This window comes from Xenopus laevis, chromosome 1L, assembly GCF_017654675.1.
Source record: "Xenopus laevis strain J_2021 chromosome 1L, Xenopus_laevis_v10.1, whole genome shotgun sequence".
Taxonomy (NCBI): domain Eukaryota; kingdom Metazoa; phylum Chordata; class Amphibia; order Anura; family Pipidae; genus Xenopus; species Xenopus laevis.
The window spans coordinates 123,198,191-123,221,021 of NC_054371.1; the positions used below are offsets into that span (position 1 = coordinate 123,198,191).

At 39.4% G+C, this 22,831-nt stretch overlaps 1 protein-coding gene across 1 annotated transcript; it reads left to right on the forward strand.

Moving 5' to 3' along the window:
- Positions 1-810: 810 nt before the first annotated feature.
- Positions 811-14,935, forward strand: tmem161a.L (transmembrane protein 161A L homeolog; the record flags this gene model as incomplete). Its single annotated transcript, NM_001092606.1, is given in 12 exon segments — positions 811-916; positions 1,688-1,791; positions 2,231-2,311; positions 2,390-2,487; positions 2,567-2,723; positions 2,863-3,014; positions 3,311-3,371; positions 5,071-5,214; positions 8,577-8,690; positions 10,424-10,598; positions 11,933-12,029; positions 13,001-14,935. Coding segments are annotated over 12 exon segments (1,470 nt in total). The 5' UTR covers positions 811-913.
- Between the last annotated feature and the right edge of the window lie 7,896 nt (positions 14,936-22,831).

A 22,831-nucleotide genomic window follows, 5' to 3' on the forward strand; every position in this document is an offset into this window, starting at 1 on the left:
CAAAGCCCTTCATTCCTCTGCACCTCACTACATCATCTGTGTTATGGCACATCTGTAGGTTACCGCCAACTTAGATTGTAAGCTCTATGGGGCAGGGACCACTTTCCTATTTTCTCTGACACATAAACTTTGCATTTTTTATTTTAGTGATGCCTGTTCCATTAGTAGCACTATATAAATAAAAACATACATACAGCAAATGCTTGTTCTGGACATTACATGTCCCCTTCAAGACTCCAGCAGGACAGCTGCCAACTAGATTCTAATAAAATGCCTTCTGAACTCCACTATGAAAGATCTGACTTCTATTTAATAGGCCTGTCAGTATAAATGGTATGTGACACCAATAGGAAAGTCAGCTTCAGATATACTGTAGGTGGCCTTGTATTTCCCTACAAAAGTTGGCAACCTCATTCAAGCGTCGACAAACAAAAGTAATCTCCAAAACCTCACCAAAATTGGCTTATATTTGGTCTATACGCCACCAGGATACCCGCCCACCGTCACTGCTGCTCCAAGTCTCTAAATGAGCCCCAGAGATCTTGAAAACGACACTCTTAGGCAGAGCGTGTTCCTACTGCCCATTCATAAACGTGCACACGTCAAACACTGCAGCTAATGTAGAACTACATTTCCCGTCACGCATCACGTATATAACCCGCACCCTACCCGGAAACACTGAAAGAATATAAATAAAAATGCCTCCGCCTTCGCTTGTCAAAGCGCACCAAATGATTGGCGGTAGCCTTGTCAATCAACTGAATACTGCATTTTGATTAGTCAAAGTCTCTGAGCTAGTACTGACTGCCTTAAAGGGACAGCACAGTGTCCTTCCTGCAGCTGTTCAATAGGAATCACATGGCTGAGGAGATTTAATTCACTCTTTCAAGCAGAACTGAGGTTGACAGTAATCATGGTGAGTAAGAGCTGAACATAAACTAGTAACAAAGTTGTGGGTGTCCGCATATCTAGCTTTGAAATAATATTTCAGCTGCACATCGATTTCCAAATCTGCTAAATGTTACTTGTGAACGGAGTAAAGAAAAGGTAATTCACACAGATATATGTGGCTTCTATGCCTGTCTGTCAGTAATATAATCAATAGCAAGCTGTTCCCTTTGCAGTGACACTTATCAAGCTCCTTTGAACTGCAATGAAAACTTTTCCATTTAATGTTTAATCTAACATATTTGATGTGTTAACCATAAAAACATTTAGGTGCCAATTTAGCCTGTGTGTGTGTGTGCAATGAAAAGGGGAAAAAGCAAGGGATGGGACCCCAAAAGAGGTCCCCATGATGTTTATGTTCCCATTATTTAATATTTGCGTTCCCACAATAGTAAATAATATGATATTAATTCTAAACGAAGGAAGGTAACGGTTAAGAACACTGCTATACTAATCTAGAATGATATTCATTAAGCACATTATGGGAAGTATACTTTTCAGAAATGTGTGCCAATGTCTAACCAGAGTTCTTTTCTAATTGCTAAGGTATTTATCTGCAATAAGGGTGTTGCCACTAAAGTATTGATGTGCACAGTTATAGCAGTTTTGGGTGGTTGTCGTTGGAGGAAATTGCACTGGAGCCTAATTACCTTTTCAAGGCCTGCTGAATGCAAATTCTTACAGACCTTTTCTAGGATAGCAAATCTATAAATTCCATATTTCTGATTTTTCCTTACAGGCTGTTATGGGAATTCAGATGGTGGTCACATTGTTAGTGGCAAGTCTCATGCAACGAGTGTCTCCACACTACTCCTTTGGCAGATGGTTGCTGTGTAATGGCAGGTACATATAAATAATGTACATCATATTTCTGTCTAGCCTTCTATGATCTCCTGTGAATATTTGTTAAATTTTATTTTTTTTAAAAAAATTTGGACCAAAGTTTGCTTTCCTGGCTCTCCAGATTATTACTGCAGGGTCTGATTGTCTAGAGATGGATTATTAGCTGTCCAGAATACTCCTAAAACTATAACATGCAGAAAGGTAAAGGTTCTGTATACTAGTTGCAGTTTGCAGACTAAAAGAGATAAAAGCACACTTGCAGCCTACCGTCACAGCATGATTCATGAAAACGGATGTATACATTTAAAACGTCCAATTTATTGAGACATCAAGTTAAAATCAAATGTGAACACGCACAGATGAAGCAAGCAGGGGGGAGCATGGCTCGACATGTTGCGTGTATATAAACAAGTATTTTCTTTTTTGATTTATTTTCTAGTTTGTTTCGTTACAAACATCCAACTGAGGAGGAACTGCGGACTTTAGCAGGGAAACAAAAACCTAAAGCCAAGAAAGAAAGGTGAGTGAGATATGGATACAACCAGACACATACAGTGAAGTTTGCCTGGTGTAGTAATGAAGTGTATGTCTTCTACAGGCGGACAAATGGTGTGGCAGAGGAGAAACCGCTAACCGTCCCTAAGGACATAGACCTGCGCTTGGATACACAGCCAATCAACACCATGGATGCCCTTGGTAAGTTTTCCTTTGACTTCCATTAGCAAATGTAGGAATGCAACTAAATTTAATGTGCTCATTCTGCTTTTGTTTATAGTGCTTCGCTATTTCCTGGAGTACCAGTGGTTTATAGATTTTGCTTTGTACTCGACAATCATCTACTTGTTCACCGAAGCCTATTATTGTGTCGTGGATGCCCAAAATGAGATCAACATTGGAGTCCTATGGTGCCTGATGTCCATCATTTTTTCCATGTATCCTTGCATGAAGCAGCAATGCTGCACAGTTATTCCCTGTTGTGGGATAATAGTTAATGCCTTTCTGATATTTCAGTGCATAAACCTGGAATTATTCAATTTTCTAACCTAATTTTCCTTAATTAGAAGACTTTAGCAAGGTCTTATTTACTGTGATGAAACATTACTTCCGATCTGAGGAGGGGGGTGAACGGTCTGTCTGCATGACATTTGCCTTTTTCTTTCTTCTGATTGCGATGATAGTAACAATTGTGCGTGACGAGTATCTGGAGTTTGGGCTGGAACCAGGTAAAGTTTATGCTTCTTGCATCAGATAGGGCCTGGGACAGATGTAAGCCTTGAAGTAGTAACCTATCTTAGAACTGTATCATTTTTGAGAACCACCTGTCTTATCAGTTGTTTGTTCTCTATACTTAAACCAAAAATAAACAATCCTTGCATCTGCTGACACTGAATCACATAATGGGCATAAAGCCTGTTGCTGTGAATCAAATCTCAGCAGATGCAGACAAGCTTTTAAAAATGTCTTGCTTTTCCTGTCTCTCGTGTATCATTTACATTCCTTTTGTTTTTATTTTTTTAAGGCTTGGCCAGTGTCTGTCACAATCTAGAAAATTTTCTGGCTCAGCAAGGCTGGCAGTGGTCGTAAGTCTAACATTTACATCATTTACCTATTTTGGTAATATTAAGCAATGTTAACACTAATGGTAATGTCTACTTTTTGAAGGGCTTGTACTCATTATACACATATATTTGACTGCATGTTGTCCATGTTTTCTATATAAATCAAAGATTGTTGCGTGGCCAGCAACTCTGGGTTTATTATTATCCAATATGTTATAGAATCTACTTGTTACATAGCACTTTGCTATATCATATGCTCATTCCTGCTCATTTGAAGCTTACAATGTAAGGTGTTTGTCGTGCACACACTTTGGTATTTATTACCAAAGTGTGTGCACTTATTAACGTACGTGCATGTTTTTGGAGTGTATGTGGGGAAACCCAGTACCCAGTGGAAAGCCAAGCAATCAGAGGAGGACATACAGTTGGCAACACTGCTAACTACTGGCTCAACATACAATCTCTTTATTTATGCAGTAGACTTGTCTGTTAGAAACCTTCTTGCCTCTTTTTTCTTAATCAATCACTTCCTATTCTGTGCTGTGAAGGGCTGTGGCAAACTAGCACAGTCCAGCCCATTTGTCATTCAGGTTGTGTTGGCATGTTAACACTGACCAAATGTTCTATGTAACATACACACAAAACACTGCTTCACATTATATCTTGTGGCTTTTGTGATGTTGGATTACAAGAGAGGATTTTTAAATAACACAGATAGCTGTGCTTTTTTGGGAGATGATTCTTATTCCTTCATAGCCCCTGTACTGTAACAGTACAGTAAGAACATAAGGAGACTTTTAACAATAACCTATGTAGAGGCCCCTTTATTTCAGTTTGATATTTTCCACTTACTAGTCTATAAACCTTTAATGTTTTTGTAATAAGCCCAGAAAATTAAAGTCAGTTTCACGCCTTTTGCATTTCTGTTTTATTTTTGTATGAACACCTTAAGCTCATTATGTAACTCTTAGCTCTGTGAAACATTGAGCATTTTGACCAGTACTAAGCTCTTGTGGAGAACAGTACAGGTATCGGACCTGTTATCCAAAATGCTTGGGACCTGGGGTTTTCCGGATAATGAATCTTTAACTATTTGGGTCTTCATACCTTTAAGTCTATTAGAAAATCATGTAAACATTAAATAAACCCAAAAGGCTGGTTTTGCCTCCAATAAGGATTAAGTATATCTTAGTTTGGATCAAGTACAAGCTACTGTTTTATTATTACAGAGAAAAAGCAACTACATTTTAAAAATTTGGATTATTTAGATAAAATGGGAGATGGTCTTTCCATAATTCTGAGCTTTCTGGATAAATGCCTGAAATTGCTTTTCACCACTTCCCATACCAATGTATGGGAAATCCTGTGACTGACAGACCCAAGCAGTGAAAGACAGTCAAGACTCAGAAACACATTGTTTTGCACCGAAGTATCTGGAAGATCTGTGAAGGTTTTTTTTTTCTTTTTTTAATGCTTGATTTTTACTTTAAATATGAAATAAGTTTGATCTGTATAGCTTTTACACACTAAATAACACTACAATAAGAGTTGCTCACTCATTATTATAGAAACTGTCAGGAAAATTATAATTAAAGTTATGAGTACTTGAATATGTGACGAGTAAGCGAAGATATAGAAGGCAAACATTTTAGGTATTTAAACAGGCTCACAAAATGTATGCTGGATAACTAATGTTTTGCATTATTATTTTCCTTTATAGAATGCCCTTCGTCAAACTTGCCTTTAAAATTGCACTAGTGGCCCTTTGTGCATTCCTTGGTGGCTGCCTCACTTTTCCTGGTTTGCGACTGGCTCAGACTCACTTGGATGCTTTAAAAATGGCAGCTGACAGGCCAATGCTACAGTAAGCACACCGACAGACTTTGGGATACACTGACTAGCTACTTTGGTCCATATGGGTTTACACCAGCATTATTCATAATGTGTTTTCTTGCTGATTATCTTTTTAATGTAGTTTTATTTTTAATGGGTTTGTTTACAAAATTGAAATCTTTAAAAAGATATAAAGCATGAAAACTTTGTGCAAAGTTCTATGTTTTTTGCACTTCCATTCAATCTGGTGCTTTGCTGTTAGGAGTGCGAAGAGTTGCACCTCAATCTGTGTGCTGCACTGCTTGTGTACAATAGCACTGTGTACTGGATGGCACAATGATGAAAAAATTGTGATTGTGTCTCGTAACCCGTATAATTGAAAATTAAGGGTGATGGTTTACAGTATGTTTTGTTGCATAATCTTGCTAAGAAGATTTGGCATGATCATGTAATTCAATAGTTTTACCATTTCAGACTGACTTCAATGGAAAGATATACCTGCACTTGAAGAAATGTATCATGGGTTACAAAATGTAGTGTCTGCCATAGCCCTAAGGCAAATTGTACAGACCGTTTTTTTGAATGTCTGGAAGAAGTGCAGCAATTATGACGCCCAAATGGCAGCAGTTGCATGTGGGTTAATTGAAGGCAATGCTGCCTATGGCATTCTGTAGAGGAATGCTGACTGTGTGCCATGAGTAGGGCATTTCCCATAAAATGAAAGTGATTGCCATAACTGTTAAATAAGATAAGCTAAACAAGATAAAGACACACCTCTGTGTTCTTACTATTATAATTATGAATCGTATTATCTGTTATATATGAATTGTATTTTGTTTAAACATAATTTAATGAAAATACAATTTTTAAGGAGAACAAAAGTCTTTTTAAGACTGCAGGACCCCTTTTGCTGGCACCTTTCCAGACTGGACCACTGCAGAACCCAAACGGTACTGTTTGCCATACCTGGTTAGACAAAGCAGACTAGGGCAGCGGGGTCAGAGATGCCTTTTCAGTGATCGATGATTGGGAGCATGTGCAGTTGAAGTCAGGTCTGCATCAGCAACTGCGCATACTTCTGGTGCAATATCTCTTAGAAAATTATTTCCTTCGTGCTGGGGATTAGGGGGCCAGAAAAATAACTCCCTATGTAAATAAACCATTTGCAAGAATTTTTTCCTGTACATCTTCTGAGTTGTATGTTTTAATATGTACACCACACCATGGCAAAGTAATTTATTGTAGAACTGTAGTGTAGATGTGGAACAGATCCAAGGCGGCAGTCAAACTGCAAAAAATCCGTTTATTGGGGAGTGTACAACATGTTTCGGGACAAGCCCTTTATCAAGTGTATAGGAACAAACAAAACATCCAACATTTAAATCCTGTGTGGCCAATCACACCTTCAGTGGGTTGTTACTTCATTTAACGCTTGTGCTACCCCTAATCATGCGACATCTGTGTACAATCAATGCTGCTTAGTGCAGTAAAATTTTTTTCATTCTTAAAAACAGCAATAGGTTAAAAACTATTCTCACATAGTTAACATTTAGTGTAAAACAGACAAAACAGTGAATAAATATTTCATACAATTAAATATAGCAGCGCTTCAACCCAATTGGTAAAATACTATTTACTTGATTCTCCTTTTATGTAGATAATTCTGAAGTATCCAAATCCATGTATAAGTGCATTAGTGCTAAAAATCAGAGTAATACAATAAGAACATAGTGTCAATAAAACATTTACAAAACGACTTAAAATGCAGGAAATTGCTCCATTTGGCCTAACCTGCAAAAATAAAGAGAAAATGCTGAACCAGCCTATCTACACCACTTGTTTCATAACAATGTTGCAAATTTAAATGATTTCCATCTATAATTGTTTGGCAACAATAGTTGCTAGCTCACTCTATGCTATCTATGTTGCAATCGGAACTCTTGCTTAGTTTTTAACTGTGTTATAGTGATACTCCTGTTTTGATGGACTCACCCATCAACGATTCGGCCGACGATCCTCGGCAATGCCATTAGCTCACTAATTATAATACCTGAGGACAACAAGATACATTATACCATTAAAGAAAGCATATCAAATTATATTGTTCATTTAACCCTTTCGGGGAGGTACATTCTAGCCGGCTGATCCATCTTGCCTCCCTTTGTAATAATAGATTGTTATGATCTCCTCCTCTAGCTGGATTTGGTACCACCTCCAACACCTTCCATTTCAACTGACATGCATTGTGTTTATGCTCAAAAAAGTGTCTTGATACAGGGGTATCAGAATAAGTACCAGCCTTAAAATTTCTTATACTACCCTTATGTTCCTTGATCCTCATGTGTACGGGTCTTATGGTTTTACCAACGTATACTAGCCCACATGGGCATTTTAAAACATAGATAACATATGCGGTTTTGCACGTAGCAAATGTATTCAGCTTAATTTCTTGCCCAGATATTGGGTGATGAATATTGGGACCTTTTATGATGGAACTACAACAATTACACCCTAGACACGGAAAGGTGCCTACCTTATTCCTAACCATTGGGTTATACTTACTGTCCGTCTTTTCAATGGAACATAGTGTGTCACTAATAGATTTCCCTTTCTTATAAGCAAATCGTGGAGGTTTCTTGAAAGCCAGACTAGAACTGGTGTCAGTCTGTAATATGGGCCAATATTGTTTTACAATTTTTTCCACCATTTTACTTCTCTTATCATATTTACTCACAAAAGTTATTCTTTCATTGTCCACTTCCTTTTTTCTTGGTTTTAATAAGTCTCCCCGTTCTATCTTCTGTACCTCATTCTCTACTGCTCGTAGTTGCCCTTTCGGGTATCCCCTCTGTACAAACCTCTCTGTTAGCTCTTTGCATGCCATTTTATAACCAATGTTACTTGATGCTATTTTCTTGGCCCTCATATATTGTCCCTTGGGAATAGCATTAAGGGTCTGGGGGTTATGGAAACTTTTCCTGTGTAGGAGATTATTCCTATCCATTTCTTTGCGGTATAAATTGGTACTCAGGCTATTATTTTCCAACTTAATCTGTACATCCAGGAAATTAGTTACAGTATCGGAAACCTCCATAGTAAATTTTACTGTCTTGTGTGCTGTATTGGCCTGTTCCACCATATCAATAAAAGTTTCACGTGGTCCATCCCATATAATCAGTATATCATCCACATACCTGTAATAGTGGATGATATACTGTGAATATGGTTCTCTCAGGAACAATTTCTTTTCTAAATCGAATACAAACAGGTTTGCTAGGGACGGTGCCACCGCAGGTCTGATCTAAGTATGTGGTGAGCTCCTTTCATACTAAATTGTGCAAAGTAATTTATTGATAATGGTTAGTTCAAATTGCCATTGCTTTTTCCCTGCAGGCTCCTGCTTCACATGAGTTTTCTACCACCTGTTATTGTAGTGGTGCTGTGGATCCGTCCAATCACCAGAGACTTCCTGTTGAACGCACCAATGGGAAAAGAGTCTGTAGAGCTGTAAGTGTCAACTATCATCCTTTTGACTTTAGTTCTGTAATGGATTTTGGTACACACAGATATTTGGGCAGTTGTAAAGCTGTGACAAATATTTAGCCATGTTTAGACATAAGGATAAATCCTTTTGGCTACTTTACTTTAAATTTGTTTGGCCCTTTCACACTGTAGTGTGAATAAGGCATTCAAAATCTGACTTTCCACAAATATATTGTCCCTTTTGTCAAAGTATTTATATACACAGAATGTGATATATCATAATAGAGACTGATGCCTGCTTGACCCAGTTGGTGAAAAACAGTGTTCTGGGACTGCATCATAAATGTTAAAGCAGTGTTAACATTCCTGTAATCAAATACTGAGCACAACTGATGAATTATTTTTAGTTAAGGCTGATTGTCGGTGCATCTGCTACTAGAAACAGGCTCCCTGCTGCTATATAAACTCAAGCTATTCTAGCCAACGCTGTATTGCTTATAAAAGTCTTTGTTTTTAGTCTAAGCAATCAGCTGTTGGAAAGTGGATTGTTTATACATCTGTTCCAAACAAACAGCCATGTGGCCGTGTAAAATATCTTACCAGAGGTTGCATTCTAGCTGTGGCCTTGAGAAAATAATTATCAATTTAAGCTTGCCCTGCAGGAGTTTGTCAGTTCCTACAGGGCTGTAAAAAGCACTTGCTGGAAGTTGTTGTAGAAAACAGAAAGCATCAACTGACAGGGTATATCTGGTCATACTGGTGCCAGTTAAGTAACTACAACAGAATGTGTAAAGCACTTCCAGCATATTTAATTTACAATTAAGCTTTATTACCTTTCACAAGAGTATGTGCTAACCGAATTCTGAAAAGTGAATTCAGTTTCTAAAATATATATAAACAAACAATGTCTCCTGAACGACAAAGCTTCGTGGCCAATAGCAAATGATTGTCAATATATGTTCCTTCTATTATGTCAACATATTATGTCTGCTCAGCCAGTGTTAATATAGGCAACTATGGTCAGCACAGACTTCTGGGTATATACAGTACTCCAGGAATAAGAACAAAAGTGAGGGAACTGTAAAATAGAGACTAAAGAGTCTGCCAGAACAAAATATTTAATTATACTTTAGATTGCAAATTGAAATACGCTTTGAGCAAAATCAAATGACAAGCAATCATGTGATCATTCTGTCTTGCAGCTTTCAGACAATTTAATATATTAATATAATACATTGACTACAAAATGGTAAGATATTATTGTTGCTTAAAAAAGGTGAAAGGAGATTACAGATGTTAGTGTTTATAATGGCAACAAAAGGGAAAATATGGATTTTTTATATAAATTAGGCAGAATGTAAATTCAACACAAGTCCTATTTAATGTGCTCATTTTTAGCAGAGGTATTTTTTAGGTTATGGTGACCTTTTAAAGCTGGAAAATCTGTGCAGTCCATTCACTTCCAAGTAATGGGCTGTTCGTATCACATACAGCATGTTCATGGGCAGGTTAACATTAGAGTGATCATCTCATAGGGGGAAATATATGAAGTCAGTTGAGTTGACAGACTCGGGGGATCCGAAAATGTGCTGCAGCATCATGTCCAGCCTGCAGGCCTGCAGGCCTCCAGTTGTGGAATGCACAGAAGTAGAACTCCCAGGCTTTATTATTTTCTGTAAACTTGTCATGTCGTTGCACAGCTGCAGGAATATTATGTTCTCACATTTCTCATTTCCTCCTGTTCATTTTACATTTAGGATGTCTAACTCTGCCTACAATACCTTCCGTCTTTGGATAATTGTACTTCTCTGCCTTCTACGTTTCTGCTTGACCCGCTTTCATTTGCAGGCATACTTGTGCCTTGCTGACCGCTGGGTGGAACAAATGAAGCGAGAAGCGGGACGGATCTCCATGCTTGAGATACAGCGCAAGGTGAGGCTAATATTAGAGGGCCAACAGATAGATAAATACAAATGTGCATCCTCACACGCTGAATGTCTAACCATGCAACATCACAGAGAATAAAGGTGGCCATACACAATAAGATCTGCTCGTTTGGCAACCACTTTCCCCAATATGCCCACCAACGTCAGGGTGATATTGGGTTCATCTGAACGTTTGGCCCTAGAGCCAAAGAATCAGATTGTACAAAGGAAATGAGAGCCAATGGATCAAGGACCGCATCAACTATCCAATGCTGTCCTAGATCATAAGAAAAAACAAACCAGCCTGATCGATATCAGGCCAATTTTTGGCCAGATATCGATCGGGAAGACCCATCAGATGCTCCCACACATGGGCAGATAAGCTGCCGAATTGGTCTAAAGGACCCTTAAGGTGGCCATACACATAGAGATCCGCTCGTTTGGCGATTTTGGCAAACGAGCAGATGTCTCCCCAATATGCCCACCTTGAGGTGGGTGATATCGGGCTGATCCGATCGTGGGCCCTAAGGCCCAACGATCTGCTGATAACGGGCGGTCAGATTGCAGGACTGCATCAACAAACAGGATTTTTAGCCCTGCCCCATTGACATCTGGCGACTCTCGGCCAGATATCGATCTGGGAAGCCTGTTGGAGGGCCCCACACATGGGCCAATAAGCTGTCAACTCGGTCTGTCTGCAGCTTTTATCGCCCATGTATGGCCACCTTTAATTTGATTGAAGCAGCCATCATAGGGAGAAGCACTGTGATTAACAACACCTGCATTAGCTGGCAGCTGCTTTCCTTTATACTGAACTAGGCACATCTGAGCAACAACATTTAGAGTACTTTTGTGATATTTCCTACAGTGCTCTGTAGGCAGTAAGGTTCCCTTTAGTTTTGCTACAATGGCACCATCGTAAACCTCTTTGCCCTCAACTGACCATCTTTTCTGAAACAAAACTGTGGGGCTCATTTACTAATACTGGGCTAATTCAGTCAAGTGTAACCACCCAGAGATTTGTTTTTCTGACAGATTGCAATAGACTGATAACTGCAAATTTTTCCTGCTGTTCGTGAATGACCCCCAGAGAGTTTTAAATGGCATCTAAACTCTAACATATTAAATACTGTATATAAGAGGTATATCATACTGTATGACAGTCTTAATGTGACCGGGCAAGAACCAAATACATTTGGAATGTAAACTACATCATTATCAGAATCCATACCACATGCTCTAGTGTGGATTACCAGTGTAGGCCTACTGCAGAGTCATGGCTAATATATTTATAATATGTTTATAATAAAATAACCCTGCCATTGCTTTCTTCCTGCACAGATTTCACGCATCTTTTGTTATTTGACTGTGGTTGCTCTTCAGTACCTGGCTCCAGTTATCCTCACTTTTCACTGCGTATTTATGCTCAAATCATTAGGTGAGTGTTTCTTGTTTTGATTTCTGCCAGCAATTACAAAGTTGTAGGTATGTGAATATTACATTGTAATGCATGCTAGGCAATTAAGGTACTCTCGGGGCTAAAGTCAATCATTTAAGTCAGGATTGGTCTATTCCACGTATATATCATACTGTAAGGACTATCCTTACCACTATCCTTATCCAGTAAGCATAGTAAACAGAACAAAGTCATTTTATAATATTGTATGTTTAGGTAATTGCTATGGGCAGAACTCCGGCTGTTGTAGAACTCTCTGCGCATCCCTCCCATCTGCTGGAGGAATGAGAACTGCAACAGCTAGCTTGCCTAAGGCTACCATATGTTCAGGGCTAGTGGAGGTATATAAAATGCCCACCATATTCAAGCATGGATGCATTGATCTATGCCGCATATTGCCAGAATATACACCAGGCGTGGAGAGATCAAAGCCACCCAATAGCAAAAGGATATTGACCCTTATTCATGATTAATCTGTTTTATGTTTATGTTTTATGTATTCTGGCTAAAAAGGAAATCGCAGGCAATATGGAATATGTTAGTATGGAATAGGTGCAAGAAAAGTGTGAATGTCATACCTTATGCAAGCTGTATGTTCACTGTTCTAGTAGAGGCAGGGAAAATAATAGCAGAAATTATAGCTGCAGCTGTAGTTTTAGTGCTTCTATTAGTTTTACTTTTAAAGATCTAAAGCAAAAGGTTGCCCTCCACCCACTAACCAATGCTTACCTATTTTATATATCTAGTGTATCGCAATCTGCATTTTTCAGTTTATTTTACTAACATTGAGGTTTTTCCAGAAAAATATGTAATTCAGAATCTATAATTTGCAAACCTATCTTAGAATCCATCATCGGAGCATGGTTTTGTGATATCCTTAAAGCAGCATAAGGACATTAATACATAATTACAAACTCATTTACCTTTATTGAAATACATTCTGTGTTTTCTAGGTGACTATTCTTGGGGACTGTACCCAGAACCCCCTGGTTTCACTCCAGTAGTAGATTCTTCCCCTGTGCAATCACACTCGCCTACTTCAGAAGAAGAAGAAGATACAGAAGATGTCCAAGCTGCTGTGGAGCAAATTATGGGAGTGCTGACTTCCTTACGAGGCCTATTCACCCCTTTGTTTTTCCGTGGTATCTTTTCATTTCTGACGTGGTGGGTCTCTGTCTGCCAGATCATAACCAGCCTGTTTGGTCTGTACTTTCATCAGTACCTGGGTGCCTCATAGAGCCAAATAGAACATTGCCAGCAAAGATGGGACAGCTGGTGAATCTACAATGGTAACAATCTTCTGGAAACACTATTAAGTGCAGATACAATCAAATATTTTTATTCTATAACATAAGAGACCACATAATCTGCTCCATGCTCAAAAGTGACCACCATGCTTGGAATATAATTGTTAGATCCTATTTACAGAATTAAAAATACCAGTATAGTAAAGGACAGGTCATGTTGGAAACAGCTATTGGTTGAGAATGATGGGTACTTACATCTAGCGAAACGTAATAAACCTACCATCCATATACTGTATAGGACTAGCTTTATTGCCCCCACCATTTCAACTGTGATTTGTAAGCAAAAAGATCTGTTGTTTCATTATGGAGCTACAATGGTTATTTTATATTAAAAGGCATCATTAGAGCCAGGTAGAATGTATCCAGGCACAATCATTTGGTAACACACATTCAGTCATAGTTCTAAAGTGTGTGTAAAATGTTCTACACCAGAAATCATTGTAGTGATATTTATAAGCAGTGTGTTTCTCTTGATTTTACACCATCCATTGATTTGCTCCCAAAATCTACACCGTTATTTTCACGTGGCTTTTTACACCCCAATTTGGCACTCTGATGCCCAGTCATTACACAGCTTAAAGGAGAAGGAAAGTCATTTAACACTTGGGGGTTATGTTAGGCACCCCCAAGTGATTGTATTTACTTACCTGAAACCCGAGGCTGGTGCTCCTATCAGCAGAAAACTGCACCGGCCCGAGGTTATTCCAGTGAGCACCACGGATCAATCCTCTTCCGTCTTCTTCTTTCTTCTCGCGGCTGAGCTTCCAGCTATTTCATTCAACTGCGCATGTGTTTGGCCCGGGAAAATTGAAGAAAGAAGAAGCTGGAAGAGGATTGCTCAGTGGTGCTCACTGGTATAACCCCTGGCTGGTGCAGTTTTCTGCTGATAGGAGCACCGGCCTGGGTTTCAGGTAAGTCAATACATTCACTTGGGGGTGCCTAACATTTCCTTCACCTTTTAAAGGAACAGTAACACAAAAAAATTGTGTTTTAAAGTAATGAAAATATCATGTAGTGTTGGCCTGCACTGTTAAAACTGTTTGTTTCAGAAACACTTCTTTATTTCATATACAACAAGCTGCTGTGGAGCAATGGTGGAAATTGAAAAAAGGCTATATGGCACAGGTTAAATAGTGGATAACAGATAACATTATGTTCTTCAGAACTTATCATGCTGTGTAAATTGAGCCTTTTCTTTTCTCCTTTGGTTGCCCCCATTGCTACACAGCAGCTTATTTATATAAACAATAGTAGTGTTTCTGAAGCAAGCAGACAAGTTGTACCAGTGCAGGGCAACACTGCGTTATAATTTTATTACTTTAAAACGCTTCCATTTTTTCATGTTACTGTTCCTTTAATAAATACACAATTAAACACGGAGTAGCATGTAGTTAAAGTGATGATGAATGGTGTGTTCTAATTCCACTTCTTTTACACAGCTTTAGAAATGAGCCTCAAGTCTCAGGGCAGCCATTTTCTTCTTTGTTTATCATTGGGACAAGAAAATGATTTGTTATGAAGCTATTTGTAAATATGTCTTTTTAATGTAGCCATATTAAATGCCACCAATGTGAATTAAAAGATCAAGAGAACCGTCATTTATTTTTTTTCCACCTGCATGGAAGAGCAGACAGCTGCCCCTATAAATTGTTATAATCGCATGGCTACTGAGTATCTGGTATTGGAGCTGCACATCCCATAGGTTGAAAGCGCCTGTACTTTTTTTTTTTTTTTTTTTACATTGCAATCCATTGTGTTTCAATTGAATGGCAATATACTGGTGTCATTATAAATATACTAGGTACATAAAAATATATATACATTTCTGGCCAGAACAGACAATTCATGATTAGGGAATAGGCAGTTCAGTCCTCTGGCTTTTTCTAGTTCTCTTTGAACCTTTTCTTCCTTTCTCATATGGAAAAAATGAACTGTAAATCCATATTCTTTATTAATGATATTGTTTTTCTAGCAAAGTCAGATCAATACAAATTGGTTGTTTATCCTAATAGGCTCATATTTATATTTATTAACTGTGGAGAAAAACATCGCTGGTGATGTTGCCCATTGCTACCAATCAGACCTTTGCTTTTGCTTTCTAACTGGCAGGTGACTGTTCAAATCTAATTGATAGTTGGTTGGATAGTGATTCCTCCCATGTTAATAAATACGCCCCATGTGTACATGTTGGAACAGGAATGACGCTGTGCTATTTAGAAATTGTACAAATGCTGGTAAAGAGTACCTGGTCATTTTATTGTATGTTTTCTTTTACATTATATACATAAGGAAAATACATTGGTGGCTGTAGTATAATAAGGGAAAACCATCTTTCATAAGAAAGCAAGAAGAAGAAATTCAAGAGTATCGTATTATCGATGACCTGGAATAACTATGTACAATATAGGTTCATATTATATTTTATATACGGTACACAGAGGCATGATTCAGCTCTGGTTTTGATTAGCCAGTCCTCAGATGGTTAAATCACAGGAGCCTATTCTCATCAATGACTTGGGTGCAGCAATGATGAGAGCCAATCTGTCCATTAAGTCTAATCATGGTCACAGGCTGTGAGAATGGTCTAATATCACTATGCAATGAAAAACTTTTTCAGTTTGGGACAAAATAGTTTTAGGCCCTGCAGTGTTGACCTGACCTGAATAGCTGGACTGACGGCTACATTCACCTTTATGGCGCTACATCTGATTTTCCCAAGCAGTCAGCAAAATTAATTTTCCTGTTGCCAGAACCTGCCTAGCTCATTGAGATCACAGTATGGAGAATGAATTAAGCTTGTGTTTCCTAAAGGCAGGACTACACGGCCGATTCCGACGCGCTGCGCAAAATAGCAGACGTCACGTCAGATGCGATGGAAATAAGGTAAGTAATTCAATTGTCAGATCATGTTGCAGCGTTGACGCGACACAACTGTCGGATGCAGATGCTGCACGCTGCATCTGCATCCGACAGTCACGTCGCATTAACAATGCGACATGATCCGACACTGGCATTACTTACCTTATTTAAGTTGCATCCGACGTGACGCCTGCGATTTTGCGCATCGCGGCGGAATCGTCCGGGTAGTCCTGCCCTCACTCACTTTCTCACGTGCCTTACAAAAGGCTGTTTGGCTTTGCAACCATAACTACAGGTAAAATATCTGGCATGCTTAATTTCCATCCATGTGTAATATTCTTAAACTCTAATCCATTTGTGGGGAGTCTAAGAGATGATAATGCCTTTGGAAATAAACATTTTTATCAAAAACTGTGTTCATTCTTCCCTTGTATTGTAATAGGTATACCATATACCAGCCAACCCATGGAGTTGAAAGCACAAGCCAAATCACTACAGGCAGTCCCCGGGTTACGTACGAGATAGGGACTGTAGGTTTGTTCTTAAGTTGAATTTGTATGTAAGTTGAAACATATACATTTACTTATTAAATGCAGATAGATGTCTGTCTTAACATAGTATTTATTTTTACTGCTCTGCAGTAGACAACACACATCAGAGGGGATTATGGCAGGTGGTTTAATAAAGCTAAATGCTAATAAAAGTCAAGAAAATCATAGTATGTTACTGTAACAGCCCCGTCTGTAAGTATGAGTTGTATGTAAGTCGGGTGTTTGCAACTCGAGGACTCCCTGTTTATGAAAAGAACTCAGGAAAGCTACTTAAGGTGTTCCTTTTGGCTGATTTTTTTGTTGTAACATGATGATCTGACCCACTTGGACACCAACCAATCATACACTTCTTGATAAGGTACTTAGGGGCAAATTTACTAAAGGGTGAAGTGACTTAACGCGGGCGAAAATTCGCCAGCGTGACGTCATTTCGGTACTTCGCAGATTTACTTACGGTTGCTGGTGTAAATTCCATAGCGAAGGAGATAGACTCTGGCGGTACTTCGCTCCCTAACGCCTGGTGAATTTGCGCTCTGGCGAATGGACATAACTACGCAAATTCACTAAGATGCAGATTTTACTGAACATTACCTCTTGCACCAGACTTGCCGCTCCTGGTAACTAAGAGCCGAATTTCCGTTTTCAACCCGGAAATTCGGCTCTTCTAGTGCAGAGAGCGCAATTGCGCTCTCTGCACTAGCGTCGTGCAGCGGAAGGCCGCCTCAGGCGGCATATAGGCGCGGATCGGCGCTGCATGGAACATTTGTATTAGGGTGGGCTCATGTGTAGCGCATTGGAGTATCTCTTTTGACGTTATTCAGGTTCCTTGGACATGTGTAAAAAAAGTGGCCACTTCAAGCATTTGCACCAACATTTCTAATAAAGACGTGTATATGACTTTAATGTACCTGTCCTATTCAAATTGACCTAAGCCTAAGTGCTCCCACTGCTAAAGTAATGCTAGTGGAAAGTCGCCAGCATTCAGAGCCCAGGACACAACTTTGTATTTTAGTGAATTTGTGCCTGGTGAAGTTGCGTGGATCAAGATCTGATGTTGATCAATAGAAAAGCCAAATTTACTGGGTGTTGCCAATTTTTAAGACACTTTCAAGTTAAAGGACCATTAACATCAAAAAACATTTTTTAAAAAATTCGTTAGTATACATAGAAAAAAAACACCAAGACAAATTAAACTTTAAAATCGCAAAGCCTTTATTAAGTAATAACTTACCAAAACTCTGCTTTCACTCCTCTTCAGAAAAGGCAACAAGGCGACGATCCATCGTGCCGTCCTCTCTGGCTATCTCCTATAAGGAAGGCAGGGAGGGGAAATCGAGCGCCGCACAATGGATCACCTGATCGCTTTCTGAAGAGGAGCACAAGCGGAGTTTCGAAAAGTTATTTTTTAATAAACACTTAGCGATTTTAAAGTTTCATTTGTATTGGTGTTTTTTTAAAAAAAAATGTTTTTGATGTTACTGGTCCTTTAATAAAAATCCCTTTTCCTCAGCCACAGCTCATTTTATCTAAAAAATGCACCGGCCTGTGGTCCCGTCAATCAGTGCACTGCACCATGCTTGATCTCCCCACAGAATCTTTGTAGTGTTCTCCATACTGCATTCCACAATTCCACCATACACCCTAGCACAGTGATGGGGGGGGGTGCCCCTAGAGATGGAGTGTCGGCCCAGGGGAAAAAAGTGCCCAACAAATGAACGTACCTCCCTAGTAAATATGGCATTCCTCGTCACAGCAGTGATACCCAATAAGATAATATATTATAATGCTCATTTGGGGCCCTGTGCTAGGAGACTCGGTAGAAACTACACACAGCATACAAAACACTGAATAGCATAAATTTAACAGAAGTGCCCCATTTTGTCCTGTTTGGGCTTCTGTGCTTAGTTCCATTGTTACTGACACACTGTAGGAAAAGAAATGAGCAGGTAAGCAGCAGGAGATGCTTACTGCAGTAGTAATTTAAGCCTTTTGTTTTCTGGCCCCACCCCAATAAAACACCCTTAAATTGAAATTAAAGGTAAAGAGATTAAATTAAAAGTACTCAGAAAAGCACTGAACAATTTTATATTTTGTTAGATAGCTGGCTATACATGATAGTGATCCACATCTGGACCCGCACCCGACACTAACCCGATGCATGCCTTCATTTATATGCCCACCCCCCTTGGGCCGGCGAGACCATATCAAAGAGAGGTAAAAGATGCGGGTGGGGTGTGCATAGACTAAAGTTCAGCCCTACCCCAAAGACAGTGTATTCAAGTCTGCCTGAAACTGCCCAGCCCACACATCACGAATAAGTGACCTTTACGGTCTTCAGACGCCTATAGCCCCTGTAATGGTGGCCTGGGCTACAGCTGATGTACAGTCAGAGGATTCGTTATAGCTAATAACAGAAGCCAAGTTGTGTCAAGCTCTCCACACAAAATGTTTCAATTACTGTTGCATTGTTGCAAACAAATTAGTTTACAGAACTATTGTTTCCCCCAACTCAGGTGCAGACTCTTTTAGCCCATACCTCTGGTGGAGGAAACAATTTTTTGATGATAGGTGTCCTATAAATCACTTTCTACAATACACATGAGATGGTGGAATAAGCTGGTTGTTTATTAGGAGACTGAAGCACGTACAGGAGAGAAGTTGGCTGAAACGTGTTAGGGTTGGGCAGCCCAGACTGTTAAAAACTGACATATACAGTGACCCCTGGGAAGGTATTTAGAAATAGTCGCTGTGCAGTGTAGTTCTATGCAATCCTGTGAGCAACACACATGGGTTTCATGATCTTAGGTTTCCGGGAACAGTCCAAAGCTAAACATAATAAAAAATGTATCTTGTTTCTATTGCATTCAGTGTTGATCTCTGTGCCCAGGGTTGGACTGTTCCAGTGGGACACAGGGAAATAACTTGGTGGATCACGACAAAAGTAAAGTATAAGGTGCGTACACGGGGGAGGGGCTCGTGGTGTGTGAGTGGGAGGGAAGCGGGAGCCCCATAGAGGGTGTGAGGGCTTCGGAGTAGCCTATAGTCTGTCTGTGTCTGTAGTTACTTTATCATTATTCCTTATGTATTTCATAAATATTCAAATAAAGAATGTGTGCCTTTACTGTACAGGTGGTTATTGAATGCAGATATCTCTCCAGCAGCTGAATTATGCAATGACTGAGCACTGCAGAGATTATATCCCAGACAGGAGAGAACAAGTGTCTCACATCCAATGTTACCTCCTTTGCAGTCTGGACTATATCTGATCAATGTGAGTGGACTGACATGAGCTATCAGGTTCTTCTCTTACATTCTAATGACTAAATAAAACCTAACACTGACGTAAAAGTACAGAAAAGACATACAAAAAAAGGGACTCGAACTTGCCTCAAGACTTTATTCCTCATCCTTCACCTATGGAATAACCTTGCATATACACAGATAAAGTATGGCCTCTTGGGGGAGGAATGTTTGTTTTAAGCTGGCCATACATGTCCAGTTTTATTCATTGTCCAACGAATATTGATCATTCATTTGAATATAATGATCAAAAACATTCAGATTTCAATTGTGGGATTAAAGTAGGAGAATTAACAAATCTGGCCATTAATTAACAGACAGCAATCGTATGAAAATGATGTTGTACGATTATATCGACAGGTGTATGGAAAGCTTTATCCTGCTGCTCTGTGATTGTCTAATACATGGCTTCTTTTTCCAACTGAATAAATGCACGACTGGGTTTTATATTTTCTGGTGAATTTTCTTTTAGTTGCAAACGACACCAGTACTCTAATCAACATTTTTTGGAATAATATAGATTGGAATAATATAAATTACAATAAATGTATATCTGAAACATGCTGCATGCGAGTGAGTGTATTTTGTAGTAATGTAACAGCTTAGCAAAATGTTACAAGAGATCCTCCACCCAAATACTGATTTTTGCATAATGAAAGAAAATGTAATTATAAGAACTTTCCAATATACATTCATTGCACCTTTTCTATTGGTGTTCTTGTAAATGTAATTGTGTTACGCTGTCCTGTTTGCTACTACTGACTCTTAAAACACTGCAACTGGAATCAGACCTGGAAACTCAGACCTTGCAACATTGTTTAAGGAGTCAGAACCAGCAGTGCAGAGATTGTAAACAGCAAGGCAGATACTGTTGGTAAAACCTTTAAAAGTAACTTTAAAAAGCATTGAACAATTAAAATGAATGTATATTGCTTAGAATGATATTTTCCTTAAGGGCTCTTACTGACGAGCGTATTTACCTGCGCTCCCCTGCGTTCCGTTTTTCTGCGTTCAGCCGCAGGGGAGCGCAGGAATAGACGCATTACATTTTTTCCAATGGGGCTGTACTCACACAGGCGTGTGTAGGCGCCGAACGCAGGAAAAATGCAGCATGTTGCGTCTCAACCTGCGTTTGGTGCCTACACACGCCTGTGAAAGTACAGCCCCATTGGAAAAAATGTAATGCGTCTATTCCTGCGCTCCCCTGCGGCTGAACGCAGAAAAAACGGAACGCAGGGGAGTGCAGGTAAAAACGCTCGTCAGTAAGAGCCCTTACTATGCAAAAATAGTTTTTGTATGGAGTCCATAATTATCCTAAATATATTCCAGCCAGGGCCGGATTTCCTAGGTGAGCGCCCCTAGGCCGCACGGTCCTAGTGCCCGCCTGCACTTCCCCCCTCCCCTTGTGCACACACCGGAGTACTGGGGAGCTCTGTGTCCCCAGTGTTCCCCTGAAAGCAGCTGGGTAGCATGTCGCCCCTAATATTTGGCCACCTTGGCCCGGGCATTTGTGGCCTCGCAACGAATCTGGCCCTGATTCCACCCCCATCCTGCAGGTTAACCATAAGTCATGCATTTTCATGACCCCATGATGCTGTGCTGAATAAGCTACAAATGCCACTGTTACAAGAATGACAACTTTTTTGCAATGTTTTAAAAAGATCTAGAATCCAACCATCAAAGCTCTGGTATACTCAGGTGAGTTATGACTTTGAGGGTAAAATCATGGACATTAAGGAAATAAGTTCAATAAGGGAGCTATCTCAAAATAATTATATGTTAATATGTTATTGAAAATTTAATTCTCTGAATATAATGCATTACTAAATCTCAATTATTTTATTCTTTATTCTTAAAGAACCTCAATTATGCAATACATATAAATACTGCAGAGTCAATGACTGTCCCAGTGGACCTAATATGAAATGCTAACTCCAGTCCTGAGGCCTACAATGGCCCCCATGCTCCTCTGATCAGATTGTTACTAAATGAAGGAGTTCATTCAGTGGATCTTTATTTAGTTTTGCAGATTTGGGAAAAGACTGTTCATCATGTTAAAATGTAGAACACGATTATGAAAGGGAAATGAAAAATGCATTTACAAGGATCAACACGTGCCACTGCCTATGTTGGCCTGGATTTGTGGAAAGGCCACCAAGGCCCAGGCCAGCAGGATTTTAGGGGGGCGGCATGTTGCCCAACCACACTCACATTGATTCAGAAACACTGGGGATGCACAGGAGATTCGATTCCTCATTGCTCCAGTCCCAATGATAAAATTTGTGCAAATAAAAGGGAGGGGACGGGATGATGACCGGCAGCGGGCCTAGGGGTGCCTGCTATGTAAATCCAGCCCTGTATGTTGGCTAGTGATACATCAATTATTCACTCGTGCTAATAACGTGATTATAATCTGAATCCACCATCATTTATGTGAACGAGTGAAGAATAGCTCCTCTACTGAAAAAAAGTACATATTGGTCTTCATATATTGTATGCTTTTCTTATGAGCTTTAGATCAAACCCTGCAATTCCATTGTTTTAAGAGAGTATGCAGGTCTGAAACATAACCCTAGTGAAACATTTTATTTCCTTTAATTTTGCAGTTGCCTTTATGTCCTAATATAGAACCTTCTGACAAGGTCTCATATCATTTTCATATCATTAGCCGTGGGGCAGTCTATACTGAACATGAGCATCTATCACACACAGTTGAGCCTTGCAAGGCTGGGCTGTGGTCTCAAATTCATTTTTTACAAAACATTGT